Here is a 16,401-nt window from a genome sequence, read left to right on the forward strand (position 1 = left end):
GCATTACTGAACAGCAGATTCAGAAAAATGAGTATTCATGAATAGTATTGCTTTGCACTTTGCAATAACAAGTCTAGCAATAGAGATAAATCTCTTTCAAAACAGTGTATGCTCCTAATATTCTACAAATACTTTAACCAAAGCTAGTTCCCATCAACCATCCTTGAAGCTTCACCTCCTCCTCTGCTTCTCTCTTCTTTTTCTTTTATCAGCCAGCATGACATTTGCGGATCTGAATCCTCCCTCTAGCCTAGTTGGCACAGCTTCAGCATCATGTATCTCCATTAATATTTGTACTCTAAAATTACTGAGTTATACAATTCTAACTTCACTTTTAACTTTGCTTATTCCCCACTCTCCAGAAATAGAGTAATACTACTTGTTATTGCAAAGGAAATTCCATTTTTAAAGCATTGAAGCACTTAGAATTCCTCCTGCCAGCCACTTTCTTTTCACTCCAAGCCACTATGGCTCTGGTGCCACTTGCCCACTTTTTAAAGCATTACCTTTAAATTGACTATAATAAACATAAGTTGCAAACCCTTAATTTAATTCCTGGGTTGTGAAAGAAGAAAAGGTATGAGCAGAGAAATTTTCAGCTTGGAAGACCAGGGGATAAGATGCAGGAATATAAACAATGAGCAGCAGCAGGTATGAGAAATATTTATGTTGTCATTTAAGGCAAACTCCTTACAGAGGAATCTTTCTTTAGTAGTCATATTAATAGTGGAAAATTGAGCTCTATGCACATGAAAAGCTTTTTAAAGGCTTTGCCTCCAGAAATATGGCCAAAACTAGCACTGATCGGCTGGCACAGACAGCAACTCAACAGAACTATGACATTGGATTTTTTTTTTTTGATTCATGTGACCATTTCAGCCATTGAAAAGATGTTCCCATAACCTTTTCAGAACTTTAAAAAGCCCTTCTTGAGGTAAATAAAGCAAAAACTGTAAGCAAAACATGAGGTAAGTAAAGCAAAAAACTGTAGAGATTTGTCTAACATCGGTGTGCCAGGATAAATAACGATCGATCAGTTAATAGAAGTATAATAATGCTATTCAACCTGGAATATTCTTGATTAAACTGCTGGCAGGGACTACTAGGATTTACAGAATGATTGCTTTTTTTGTTTTCTTTTCCTTTTATAAATTTTTTGTCCACCATTGTGTATTATTTAAAATCTGCTTGCTAAAATTTCTTTTTCAAACTTCTTAGAGGCAGATGTTTCTCAGTCCAAATTTGGTCCACTTCCTTATGAAAAAACAACAAAATCCATGGCCTCCAAAGTGAATTTTATGTTCAAGTTTTTTACTCAAGAGCTACAGAGCAGAAATTCTGGTATATATGCACCATAGCCTGTATGAGAAATTGACATACCACCTTGCCTAAGGGCATGTTATTGTCAGTACTACTTATCTCCCCTTAAACAAAAAGGAAAATATTTTGAATATATGGTTGATGTTCGCTAGCAGTTCTTCTAAAGTCTGATTTTTTTCATTCTGTAAAAGAAGTGCCTCAAGAATGGTTTGTCTTTTTCCACTATTTCTTGAAATCTTGTCAAATATGTTTTCCTTTCCCTGTCATTCTCATAATGTTTGGAAAATGTTACAACTAGATCCTTGCTGCATTCAAAATATCCTTACACTAATTGCAAGAAAGAAAAATGTTCAAAATATATCATGTCTTTTAAAAATAATTTTCCCTTCTCTTTCCAGAATGTCAGAGACATGGGCTCAACATAAGGCAGAGGTAAAAATATTTACTTATCTAACTTTTCATACCACATTTAATTTAACTTTAATCATTGTATAATTCTGTAATTCTTGTAGATTTTAATAATTACTTTGACAACAGCTATGATACCACAGTAATATTTGTAATCTAAGATTACTGATTTATACAATTCTGACTTCAGTTTTAACTTAGCTTATTTCTCCACCAGAAATAAAGTAATTCTACTTGCTAGTGCAAAGGAAATTCCATTTTTAAAGCACTGAGGCACTTAGAATTCTTCCAGTATATAGATTTAAGTGATGCCAAGTTCACTTATGGCATAGTCTTTAATGGCATTTCTAATATCAAAGATGAAAATGTATTTACTGACCAAACAGTGGTCATATGAAAAATGTAAGCTTTTCAGGTTGGTAGAAAAGGCATAAAAGACAGGGAATCTCAAAAAAATCAGACACACAGCACTGAAGGCAATAGATCGGATGTCATTTGTTGGCCAAAACCCCTCTCAAAGTGATGCTGTTATTAGGAATAAGTTTGTTATAACTTGTCAGTGAAGGAGATTGACTTGGCTAAGAACTTGACATCCCTGTTGATCCTCTTGAGCCAAGTGCAGTCTGGTCTAAACATTAATAATGGCTTTTCTGTGCACAACAGCACAGAAAACTTTACAACATTGTTCCCAATGTCTTCTGGCCAAATAAAAAAAGACCAAAAAAACAAAAGCAGCCCTCTTAGCAGATACATGTTATTCAAAATATGTTGTATTCATCAACACAGGGGAATTGGAATGAAATGCTAAAATATGTGTTGTGGAAGGCTATGCATCCTGTTACCAAGGAGGAAGGTCAAGATGCCATCTAAATGACAGCAACTCTTTATTTCAGTTTATTACAAACAGAACAGGAACAATATGAGATTTTCATGTGTTTGCATGCTGATGTGTACACATGTATACAGAGAACAGCACAAACAACCAGAAGAACAGGGAGACACCACCTGACTTTCTTACCAGTACAGTGGTACAAATGCAATGTTCGACTAAAAATCTTTTACTTACCTTGGGAAAAATGCAAACAATTAAGTGAGAAAGATTGGGGACATGGTTTAGAAGGCTGTCCATATTTAACACTAATGTGATTGAAAAAAAAACATTTTAAGTTGTAGTCCTAGGCATGTATTTTAGCCCTAGTGTTATTGCACTCCCTTTGCTTAGAGCTGGAGAGCTCTGGCTCTCTGTGGGAGGAATGTGAAGTAGGCAGGAAAAGGAGATTCATGTGTCAGGGCCATTGCTGTCAAATGGCCTCCTCACACATTGCAGATGTTGTTCAAGCATGAGCCACAGAGTGTGTGGAATAAAAAGCAGCCCATGGAACTTTAGTAGGGAATAAATTCTGCAGAAAGCTTGCAGCATTCTTCTATGCCACAAGAGAATTTCACCAGCAGGAAAGAGTTCTATACAGGACTCTCTGCATGAGCTGATCTTAGAGGTACTCTTGGTATATCAACATTAATTTCACACCATACTAATATTTTCCTTCGGGAAATTGCAAGAAGTTCCAGCACAATATGGCCATAGGCATGACTTATGCTAAGAGAGGAAACAGTCCTGTGGAATATATATATGTATGTATGTATGTATGTATGTATGTATGTATGTATCAGTGTTTTACTTAGAAATCAATTTTTATTGTCAACAAAGTCAATTCCGAGGATAAAAATTTTAAAAAGGATAAATTTTCTAGCCAAAAGAGGAGTAGTTGATAATGACGAGTCTTGAGTCACAGTAATAAAAATGATGACTTTATCTCATGAGACCAAGTAATACTGATCTGGGATTACCAGTCAAATTAAAATGTTCCAATCTCTCAGAGAGGAACCACAGAAATTTGAATTGTGACCATATAATATTCCAGATATTGTATGATTAATATGTGGTTTATTGATTTGACAAGTAATATTGTTTTCCCCCAGGAAAGAAGGGAATTTGTGGCAAATGGCCTAATAGAATGGTACAAGTAATTGATGGAGTTCTGCACAGTCTGTTGGGTGAGATGACAGATCTGAAAAGCCTCTGAATTATTAGTTTGCCTGTTGTCACCGTGCAAGGTGTGACTATAGTCAAAGTAAGTTTAAAAAAATATAGAATAAACCAGAAAATACCAGGGAGAAAAGAAGAATAGAATTTAACTCAATTCTACTGTCAAGACCATTTAAAAATCATGGTTGAGATAACTCATAAATAAACATAACTGTCACTGCAAAAAATTTAAAATTAGGAGTTATATTTTGAATTAATTTTTATATATATATATATATATATATATATACCTTAAAATATTTAAAATATAATAAAATGGTCTTTAGCTATATAGTTATACATTTTAGGTAATTATAGATTACCTTGTTAGACTTGTACATGATAAAAGATATGCAAGTGCAGAAATCTTTGTAGATTCAAAAGGTTCACATAATAAATAATTCTTATTTATACTTAAACATAAGCATTGTTACTGCTGCCCTACACACCTAATAGCTTTCCTAAGGCTACACAGTGGAAATTTAAATTGAGAGCAAAATAATTTCCCTCTTGCAGTAATAGGAAGCTGTTAATATTTTGGAAGACATGAGACTGTTCTTACATATCTGTTCCTTCAGTGTTGCACGAATATATCTTCTGGTCAGTGTTGTTTCTCTCTGCTTATAGCTAAGTTTGTCAAACTGATGTACATTTTTTAAAGGAGGACTGTTGAAGCTTTTTGTAAAAGCATTTATATAGTTGGAAATAAAATTATTAAAGGTGGCATCAGAGGGCATTACTTGTCTTTTAAATTTCCTGACATTCCTTCCCAATAGTGTTTTTAGGAAATGAATGCCATGTTTGCAGAATTAATTCATAAAGCTGGCTGGTTGGCCTTTTTTGGCCACTCAATATAGCTCTAGCACAAGATAAATGCACTTGAAATGTACAATTTAAGTTAGCAAAACAACCAACTTCTAGAGTGCCTAGAGAGAGCTTATTCAATATAATTATGTAAATGAATGAATTTTAAAGAATTGGACAACAAACTGTTGCTGATAAACAGTGAAAAGGTCTGCTATAAAATACTATATAAGATACTAATGATTTGTGTCACCTTGTTTGGCCCAAAAGACCTACAGAATCTTTAATGACAAAGTCCTTTACCTCTGAGTTAGATAATACAAATCTTCACCAGTTAAGGAGTTGCATATCTCTAGGGAATATTGCAAAGAAAACCATATTCTCTGGAATTTTGATAAAGCATTCTGTGCTTGGAACGCAGGTAAAACAGATCACCAATTATGCTTTTTTTCCCCAATAAACTATGTTTATTATGCCAATTCTAATTACCATGCAATCTAATGGTTTTAAGGCTTATAATTTCCACATCACTGGACATCACAAACATGAAAGCATTTTATACTGTCATTATACATCAATGTTTGCAGTTGGTTATACATATATACAGAAATTATTCACACATCTTAACCTTGCTATTTCCTCTTTCAAACAAACATAATTTTACTGTGAAAGCAGCTTTTTAATAAATGGTATAAGAAATACAGCAAGGCACACATTTTTTAAAAACTTTTTTTCTCATTACCACCTCAAGAAGCATAAAAACCCAAAATGTTATACTTAATTCAGTAGAATGTCAACAGTTTCTAATATACAACACTATGTAGTTGTTTCTTGAAGTGTTGCATAGATTAAATTTTTAAATTAAATAAATAAAATGCCATTTATTTAAATAGCTTAATTTTTAGATGTATTGAATCAGGAGGACCAATGACTTTTTTTTTTTTGCTGCAATCCAACAAAATAGTCACTTAAAAAGCCAAATAGTTTCAATAAATTTATGCATTATACAGATAAATATTAAATATGATACATAAAATAGAAGAGTACTGACAGGTACAATTCTGAAAAGATGAACCAGACTGATCATAACTCTATAGACCTTTAAAGAACAGAACCAGTGGTAAGTAGTATAGGAGCATCCAATTTAGGAAGGGGGCGTCATTAGAGGTAGCTTGGGAGAGGAATCCATATGAAAGCAAATGGCCTTGCTACAAAAAAAAATGATCACTGAAACAGGACTAGCATATGCAGCCTGACCACAAAGCCAACATGGACAAACCACATTTGGAAAAAAAATTATCTTGGGAGTCAGTTTAATGAAGGGCAGTGATACAATGGAATTGGAGGTCATCCCAGGGTTTACAGGATGAACCTGCACCTGAATTGCAGCCAAGTTTCTAAAAGGAAACAGAAAAGTAATAGTAGGTTACAGAAAACGAAGTTTTATTTGCAAAACATAGGTCTTCCAGAACAATAATAGATAGCCATTAAATGGTCACATGCCAGAGCCTTTAATGCAGAAGCATACAGTCGGCAAAAAAAGACTTTTAACAGCCTGAGGTACAAGTTATTGTAAAAAATGAATTGATGTATAAAAGTCACTGATTTTCATAAAGACTTTGCTTCTAAAGAAACAAGGATATTCATCACATTGGACCTTTTCCCTGGATTTTGTCCTCATCTTTACCCGTGAACTTACCTTCAGCACACAGAAGTGCACCAACCAATGAAAACATGGAAATTTTCAAAAGTCAAGCAACAATAAGATCTATCCAACAACTATTAATATTTGTGCAAACATATATAGTGAGACTTCAACAGAGAAGAAGAAAAGATTGTCACAGAAGTGGTCTGTGAATAGAATTGCCAGTATCATCACTGTATTTTTAAATTGTAAATAACTATTTAGACACTTCTAGTACCAGCAATGAGTTAAATTTGCCTACTATAGAGTTATCTAGCTCAGAGTTTAGGGTGAAAATATTCAGCAAAGAGCACAGGCTTATTATGAGAATTATGAAGAAATAACTGTCAGAATACAGCTCAAAGATTAGTGCAAAGTACATCTCATAGGCATTTCCTAGGAGGCACTCCAGACATGCATTATGTGCCTTCCAAGTTAAGCAGGAATATCTGGATCTATCCAGTTACCATCTCCTTTGATCCTCTTTGCTGTAACTGACCACATCCCTCCCCATTTATACAAGAAATACTCTTACTTCAAAATAGTGAAAAGCTCAACCATCTGTTTAGATATTAATGAAGAACTGATTGGAATAAAGCAGAAGATTGTATCAAAAGGTTTCTACAATTCTGGCATGAGTAAGAAAAGTCTCATTGATGGATTATGTCAAGTTTTTTAAAAAATGATGTAATTCATAGATTTCAAGACAAGATTCTCTATTTATTTAGATTTTTTAAAGTCAGGTACTGTAAGGAGCTAAAAAGTCAGACTGCTTTAAACTCTATAAAGAAACTATATTATTTTTTCCCCATAAAAAACTCTAGGAAAAAAATAAGCGAAGATTTTTATTATTATTGTAGTTCCAGTCTCTAAAGGTAAATTATTATATACTAACTATTATGTAAACTTGTTTTTTTTTCTCCTGTAGTAAATAAATAACCAACAGTCCTTTACATTTATGTACCATCTTTTATCTGTGGATCTCAAAATACTTTTACATAAATAAGCTATTCTTCATAAATTTCATTGATCATTATTTTCATTATTTTGCAAAAAAAACTGAGATAAGGAAAGAAAAAAGTCATACAAAATATCTATTGCTGAGCAGGAAATAACAGTCAGGCGCTTTGAGCATCAGTGCTGGGTTTCTCCTGATGATAGTAAGTGGCAGAATATTTTATCTAATATTGCAGCACTGTCAGATAAAATCAATTTAGGTTTCTTAAGTGCAAGTAAATTATTTTTCCCCTAAATTAAGTTAAAACTTAAATTTAAAATACAGAAGTAAGGAAATAGCTTTTGCATTTACTTGTAAGAACTAACAGATTACACACAGAATTCTAAGGCATTCTCTAGAAAAGACTTTGGATAGAACACATAAATGTCCTGAATGTATTGATCTCTATGCATATTGAATTTGCAACTACAAGTTCCCGTCCCATTGGTGAGTCATGGGTCACAGTGACTGCAGAAGATCACACAATCTCATGTACAGATGGATCTCTCAAGGTGACCTCTAACTGAGAAATAAAATCAGCACAGCTTTATGAGCACCTCTGTTGAAGAACTCTGCATTGGCTCATGTGAAAGCCTTATCAGTGCTGTCAGAGATATTTCTGACCCTGCCAATACAATTGTTACAATTTTCCCACAATGGTCTTTGGTAGTTTTTTTGTTTTGTTTTGGTGGAAGGGTTTTTTGTGGAAGGTGTTTGTTTTTTCTTTTTTTTTTTTTTTTTTTTTTTTTTTTTTTTTTTTTTTTGTTTTTTTTGTTTGTTTGTGGGGTATTTTGTAGCACACTGTTAAACAATGGGATCACAACATTTGACAAAAATATTTATTCGTTATTAGTTTTATTCTTCTGTACAGCCAAGGTAAACACTAAAATGGTACAAAATCAACCTACATTTGAAACCATGTCTTTTTCAGCTTTGAATTCTCAGTATGCTTTTAAGGTACACATATAGTATAGATTTTTTTTTCTAAGTATTGCAGCTACACATGGAATTACACATTTAAATGAGCTTACAGCACAGGTGCTTCAGGAAAAATAATGGTGTTTGCCATTTATCTTTCAAATTAAATAATGTGTTTTTAAATAGTAACTTTTTTCATAATACACTTATGGGAACAACATTTATCTGTCACATTTTAAAAGATGTATTAGTAATAAATGTAAATTACCTTTGGAAAATCAGTAATTAGCCTCATCAAAAAATAAACAATCTGCCACCAAAAAGATAATCTTTAGCATAGTTAAGTATAATAACTGTTATTTGAATAAGTTAACAAATTAGGATAGATTGCTTCTGTAATTCATTCCCCATAGCATGAGAGATGAAGTTAAAGCATCAAGCTTGTGAATGGGGGAAGGGAGCTCAGACTTTAGTGAAACTAAACCTAGCAGTTCAGATTTTCATTTTTGGTGTGTCAGAGATAAACTGTATGTATTCTAGAACTTTACTACTGGGAATAATACAGTACATAGTTTCCACGGAAGTAATGCTATATGTACAAGTTAAGAGCCAGTGTATCTTCCTACATTTAAAAAGTGGGAAAGCAGTGTGAGGGGCTTTGTTCTCCTAAAATAATTTGTCAGCCCCTGGGCAAAAGTGGAAGCTATAACATAACCCTCTTAAGTTGTTGTATCCAGATTCTGCATTATATTTTATTGTATTGTGGGGCATTTATTATTAAATCTATCCTCTGTGTCCAATCTTAGACCACACATAAACTGCATATTTTCAATTCCAGTCTTATGGAAAAAAAAATCTGGCTACCATGCAAGTAACTATAAAGTTCTGAAGAGTGAGGTAAGTTTAAGCAGTATTTTGAGATCCTCAGAGCAAAAGTACTAATAAATTAAAAAGACATGTCATTATCTTCATCATCGAAATAATGAGAACAAGGATAAAATCACACTCACTACAGCAAGTATTCTTCCTCAAAATAATATTATAAAAATGAGTCAAAAAATAAGAAAACTAATAGAACAATATCTTGGAAAGCTTATGTTTACATCAGTTTCAGTTAACAATCTCAGACTTTTGTCATCTCAATTTCGAAATAGAGACTTCTATATTCACATAAACCATTTAATTCTAGAATACATAGAATCATCTATGAATTTTGTGATTCATAGTTGATTTCCATTCCTTCTCCAGTTGTTTGGATGTGTTCAAGTATTAATCTAATGGGAAATCAGCAGGTCATGATAGCCTATTCAAAGCCATTCTGGAAATATCCTCTTTGCTATGATGGTTCCAAGATAATGCATTAGTCAAATACAGATGTGTTGAGGTAGCAGCAAGCTGTAGACTACTGCTGTCATAACCTAAAGGCTTTGCTAGATATATATATATATGTGAATGTGGGAATGCTGGGTAAACCACCAATAAAAGGAAAGCCCAAAGCTTAGAAATATAACATAACAAAATAAAGAATGAGGAAGTTAGATCTCTAAGAGCAGCAAAGAAATCTATTTTGTGTAAATCAGACAAGATCCTCTGCTACAGCTATGTAGTTTGCCATAGGAGAATACTAATGTTTTCCATGAGCAGTGATGAATAACAGCCTTTTCTCCTGGCAGCAGCATGGAAACATAGCATAACTTGGAAGGAAACTTGAACATCACCTGGTCCAACCTCTTATTAAAAGGAAGGCTATTTTCAAAGGTAGAAAAGATTATTCAGGGCCACATCCACTCGAATTTTGAAAATCTCCATAGGTCAAGATTCTAGAACTCCTCGAGGAGACCTGCCCCATGCTTAGCCTTGTGTTTTATTGGAAATTCCCTTGCTACAGCTTCTAGCAAGCAGAGGCATTTGGAATTGGATTGGCATTTAGAGTTGCTGTTCTGGCTCTGGTCTGCTGGAGGAGTGTTTCCAATGACTAGTGACATTTGATAGAGCTGTGCTGGCTTTTGGGTCACCAAACTAGTGAGACTCAGAACAGCAGTGCTGCATGCTAAGAACTGATCCAAAAGTTGCTTTATAGATCCTCTTTTTTATTAAATGTGCAGTTATTTTTCAACATCTATGTGAGGTCAGAAATCCCAGATCAGAAATTTCCAGGTCAGAAATTCCAGAACTTTCAAACATTGATAGACATCAGGACCACCTTTTTGCCTTAGGTTCCATCATCTTATTCATGCTTCAAAATGCTTACCACAAAATAGAACCAAAGGTTGCAGTACTGCTGGGTGACTATAAGTTTCCATCTTCATTACCTTCACATTATATACTTTCATGATGTTGTAAAGATTTGTTGTTTTGGAAACCTCAGCTTTTGGCCTAATGCTATGTTGTAATAATTGTGTTCTTAATAATGGCTTACTGAATTAAAATCATGGTATAATTATTATCTCTCTATTCTCTAGTCTGCTTAGCCATTCTTCTTTAGTTTGTCTAGAACTATTGTAGGACTCCAGCTCACTAGTCAAACAAACTAGTTCTCGTAGAACTGGAACTTCAGCTTTATCAAGTGCTTTTGAATCCCCCCTGACACCAGTTGACTGGAGAGAAAGGCATCAAAGAGCAGAGGTGGTTTCTGGTTCCCTCAGCTGAGGAGGGAAAGGAGGCTGATATATAATGTTTGAAGAATTCCCAGGTTCTGCAAGATAGCAGACTTCTTCCAGAAGGGAACAGCTCCAGTCAGTGCAAAGCCAAAGGGCAAAAAGCAATTAGCATTCACTGCATTTGTTGACTAGTGGCATGTAAACTGGGATTATAGTGTAATCAAAACAAATTAAATGGAACTACCATGAAACAGAAGCCCTGGCTGACAATTCATCTCCTTTCATTGTACAAAAAAAAAAAGTTTTTTAAATTTTTTTTAAAAATTAAAAAAAAAGAGAAAAAAATAAAAGAAAAAAAAGTGCAACTTGTAGAGTACAAGAGTACATACCTGTTTCTAGAATTATCTATGTGCCTGGAGAGGTTTACATTCTATCTGTGCATATTTATATGTCTTTCCTTATGAAGTTTGAGGAGATTTTCTTCACAAATTAGAGTTTTTCTGTTCTGATGCAAACCATCTTTTTTCTGTGAATGGCCAGGCTTTATCTGAAACTCTGTACCTGAAGCCTCCTCAGAAGCAGCAACGCATCCTTTTTTTTCTTCTGTTCCAGGTGATTTTCCTGCACTACTATTTTTAGTGGTAACCTCTGGAGAATTCTTTTCCAAACTTTCGTTTTGTCCATCTGAAAACAGCAAATCATCATCAGCATTTTTTGAATTACTTGATGCACATTTTTTGTTAGTATTTGGAATATTTACATCATTGTCATCCCCACATAAGAAAGATAAACCCCTACCTTCAGAAGAAGTTTTAACTTCTAATGACTCTGGAGTCACTTCACCTAGTGACTCTGCAGATGTTTCAGAAATAGGGTTAGAAATAGGTTGCTGCTGCTCAACTTGTGTTTCAGAAGAATCATTAGAAATAGACTGCTGCTGCTCAACCCGTTCTTCCTCAGGACAGGCTTCAAAGAAGCATTCAATGTCTTCTCTCTCATCTGTGAAGTCTGGTGGCACAGGAGTGCTGCTCTTTTCCTCTATGTATTTGATTACCTCTCCACAGTCACTATCATGAGAAGAAAGTGAAAGATAAGAATAGAAGTCCCCTTTTCTTAGCTGGATGGGTCTGTGAGAGTGTTCTAACACTTTCTCCTTGATCTGTGCTAATGAAGCTGGAGCAGATGACTCACATTCAGGTTGTGACTTACTTTTCAAAGCTGTTGATGCCATGTCTATTATCTCCCTCACAAAATTGTGTACGGAGCCATCTTCTATGTTTTTTTTATCAAAATCAGCAGATTCACAGTTACAGCATAAATCAAGGCCATTGGCTGATGAGTTGCATTCTGCTTCACTGGATTTCAAGGCAGCACAGCAAACAGGAAATTTTTCAGTAATGTTTATTCTCTGTTGTTGACCAGTAGGTAAGGATGGCTGTAAAGCTGTATCTTGTATGCCTACAGAATTAATTTCTGAGGAAGATTCAAGGCAAGGCTTTTTTGCAGGAGAGAAAGCAGCAGAGTGATGATCAGGCTGAAGATGACTTTGACATTCTCTTGGAGAGTTCCTGGATCCAGCTGAGGACAGAACAGTCTCCTTGCCATCCATGTGAGAATCATCTGAACTGTCTGTAAATGCTTCACAGATACCACACTCATTTTCAGCTTCTCTGACATCAAGTGATGCATGAGTTTTGGGGGTTGCTGCTACTCTAACAAGATCTTCCTTTTGACTGCCAAGAGTATTTTCAACATTGCCATTCTCCATATCATCCACAAGCTGATCCTTCACAACCTGAGAGATGTCTTTCATTGGGTGACTCTTTGTCCCTTTTTCATGATCACATGGTATATTCTTACTATTGCCATTATTTTCTGATATTTTCTGTACTGAACCATTCAATAGTGTTTCAATGCTTAATGTATCTGTGGCCTTTGATGTTTCGTTACTAACTTCTTTACTGCGCTGAATTTCATCACTGAGGTTACTTTTTCTTTTTTCCCTTGTCAAGGAAAATTTTGGTCTAATCCAAGTTTGGAGCTCATTTTTTATATAATCAAGTCCTGAAATTAAATTGCATTCTTCATAAATATCCTCATCAGTTGCTATACTGGAGTCGTCATCTTCATCTTTGATACCTAGCTCTTCCTCAGTTAAGGTAAGGGTGGAACTTGAAAGCAAATCACTGTCATCTTCATCATCAGTACAAGCAGAAGTGCAGGAGACATTAACAATCATGCTGACATTGACATCACTCTCATCAGCTACAGATCTATTAAGATGTTTTCTAAATGATGCATTTGAATCTGGTATTTTATTTCTGTGTAGTACAATGTCTTCAGAGCAGAGAGAAAGATCCTCGCTGCTGCTGAGTTCAGTGAGAGAAGCTGCTGAATCTTCATTGATTGATGACGCAATATCTAAAGACAGCTGTCCAGTAAAAGACATTTTTTGAGAGCTACTTTGGAGTGTTATGTCAGAGATGCTGCGCTTTATTTTTTGATCTGAAGGACTCTGGATATTCTCTAAGCGATTCAAAAGATCTAATGTCCTTTTACTGAGCTCTCCAACAGAATCACTGCTTGCACTTATGTCTCCAGAGCCATGATGACTAAAAAGATCTTCATTGCTTTTGTAGGAAGTCAGCCAGCTCTCCAAAGAGGCACTTCGCTGAAGACCATCTCCACTTTTAAAAATACCTGAGCTGAACAAATCACCTACTACAGACAGAGATTCTAAAGAAGAACTATGAGATAAAGTTGAAACCTGTCTTGCATTCTCTGTAATAGGTAATTTTCTTATAGTTTCTGCAGATTTACAGGAATTGGGATCTGATTCTCCACAGATACTTGCCAGAGTACGATCATGAATAAACCTATCTGATTGTGACTCTCCAGACTTATGTTCAGATTTAACAGGTATTTTGTCAAAACAAAAGTCATGAAACAAACCACCCTCTGTATGTGTTTTTTCAATCTGTGATTGTTTCATTATCACTGGTAATTTGAATTTGGAGCCTTGAAGATATGAGTAATCATAAAATGTAAGCACATCATGTTTTCCTTGCAATTCTCCTAGACAACCAGGGTTAGACATAGTAATGCTGTTCAAATCCTCATCATTTTCACTTCCACAACATGCAGAAGTAGCCAATTGGAAATCATCTGAAAGACTAGTGTGATCCTCTTCATCTTGCTTTAGTTTTGGTTTTATTACATTATCCACTTGGCTTTCCACATTCCCAATTTCAGGATTACTCTGACTGCTTTCAATATCATTCAGCAAAAAAATTTCTGAATTATTTGTAGTTTCTGTATCACATTCACTCACTATCCCACTCTCACTCTCAGAATGCCTGCTTATGTTCCCACTCTGATACATGGAATTACATGATTTTGCCAATGTGGTACTTCCTATTAGATCTGGCAGGGATTTGGTAGATGAAAATGATGAGTCTTTACTGAGACTTTTGTTTAAAAGATTAGACTGCATTACATTAGAGAGTCTGGATGTTTTTTTCAAAAAAGGCATATGTTTTTTTTCTGATAATTCAATATTATGAAGACTATAGACCTGATAGATGTGAGGATTTGGAGGGGAAGTAATGTTGGGACAATATAGAGAAATTCCATGATTATTGATACTTTCATCTTCATTCACATCATTATCACCACATTCTTCTGAAGCAGGTTTCTGGTTTAGATCATCCTTATTGAGCTCCTGATCAGGATCATTTAAGTCTTCATGAATACTGATGAGCTTATTACTTATGTCAGTTTCATCCCATTCTAGTGCATCTTCACTTGGACCATTTAAATCCATCAAACTGGGATCAATAACATTTAGAGGCTCCTGTAAAAGAAAAAGTCAAAGATTAAAAATATTTACAGCTGTATTTTAAATGTGCTTCCACTAAAATCATGTAAGTTAATGGAAGTAAAGTGCAGGTTTGGAACAATGATCACTAATAGGCTTTTAATTTTGTTATATCTTGTGTGGTATTAAATGATCAATTAAAAAAAACCCCATTATATTCTGAAAGATTTCCTAGACTTCTTACTCTTTTTCTTCTTATTTTTTGCCAAAATATAATACAGAAATTTGACTTGTCTTTAATATAGTTAATTGCGGTTAGTCACTTTATATATAATATATATAAATATATAACTTGGAATCACACAGAAGTGTGTTTGTAAAAAACATGCAGTTATGTTGGTTATATTAAAATCTTTCTTAGCCTGCTTAAGTTTAAAACAGTTAATATGTAAAGGATTTATGAAAGGATTTTTGAAATGTTTATAACAAACTTCTATGTAGTTAGCCTTAAAACAAGTGATCACAAGTCTTGATGAATTTTTGTTAGAATTTGTATTTATTCTTTGCTTGATAATAAAGGCAGTACAAATGACCAGTAAGTAAGACTAATGAATGTTAATAGTTCAGCTGAAAGATCAAGTACTGCATGAGTTTCAAATAAGGTCTGCCCTGGTAACTTTCTCTGGAAAAGGACTGATAAATAAGTGAGAGAAACTTAATTTTCTTTTTTAAAGATTTGTAACTTTCCAGTAATATTTGTTATTATGACTCAGAACATATGATAACAAGAATTGTTCCTTCCAGAAATATGTGTGGAAGAGGACGAACACCTTGACAACTTTTCTCACTCAGATGTGATTTGTCAAGTACCCAACCACCTTAAGCCCTTGAAAACAAGACTGAAATGGTCCCTGATTTGGGGTCCAAGCACAAATTACTTTCACTTTATTTTTCTATTTCCTGAGAGGCCTCCATATTAGAGAAGGCTTTGCTTTTACAAGGAGTCTTGTAATAGAACTGTTGACTAATGTAGAAATGTTTAGTTTAAATCATCTGAACAGCTGAACAGTGATCACTGTATCCAGAAGCACAAACACTTCTTCCAAGAAACCATTCAACTCTGATCTCTTGCTTTCCTTAATTTTCTTTGAGCAAGTGATGTTTTTCAAATACAGCATTGACACCATGCCAAACAGCAAGAGCAAATCCCAGCAAATATAAAGCAGATAATATGAAGCTGTAGTCCAAAGAAGTACAGTTCTTCACAACTTGGTTACTTAGATTCATCAAGACCCAGCCAAGGTTAATTGTGCAGGGAAAGGCACGTACTTCCGACTTCAATTCTCAGCTGGAAACTCTCTTTGAAGTAGGAACTAAAGCTTCACAGCCCTTTTGTGAGCTCAATAGTTAGGACACAGATTTTGGGCGGGGACAATTTGCCAGACTGGGCATAAGAGATATGAACCAAGCTATTCTCTCAGAAGAAGCCCTACCTACATGCTATTCTCAAAGGAAGCCTGCTTGTAATTTTGCATAAAACAAATTTGGTCATAGGTAGATGAGGAGAATTTTGTCCTGCAGTGCTGTGTTTGGCATGTTTGACCAGCAAGAGACACAGACAGTGCTAAATCTCTGCTCCAGTGCCTATTTGACTATGGATATAGGTGGCATTGTTTCTGTGCAAGACACAAGGCTATTTATCCCAGTATGTCCAGTAAACAAAAGGCTAAAACAATCAAAGGAAATCAGGAGGAATTATTTCCTCCA

General features: G+C 34.7%; 1 protein-coding gene across 1 annotated transcript in view; it reads right to left on the minus strand.

The window, feature by feature from the left end:
• Positions 1-5,080: 5,080 nt before the first annotated feature.
• The window catches only part of AKAP6 (A-kinase anchoring protein 6), a 254,431-nt gene continuing 243,110 nt past the window's right edge, over positions 5,081-16,401 (minus strand). The window contains exons 13-15 of the mRNA XM_083862864.1: positions 11,616-14,670; positions 11,207-11,501; positions 5,081-6,015 (exon numbers count right to left, since the gene is read on the minus strand). Coding sequence (XP_083718990.1) covers positions 11,248-11,501; positions 11,616-14,670 — 3,309 coding nt within the window. The 3' untranslated portion in view covers positions 5,081-6,015; positions 11,207-11,247. The remainder of the gene's footprint in view (positions 6,016-11,206; positions 11,502-11,615; positions 14,671-16,401) is intronic.

The sequence above is a fragment of the Zosterops lateralis genome, assembly GCF_965231275.1.
Source record: "Zosterops lateralis genome assembly, chromosome: 6".
NCBI classification, from domain to species: domain Eukaryota; kingdom Metazoa; phylum Chordata; class Aves; order Passeriformes; family Zosteropidae; genus Zosterops; species Zosterops lateralis.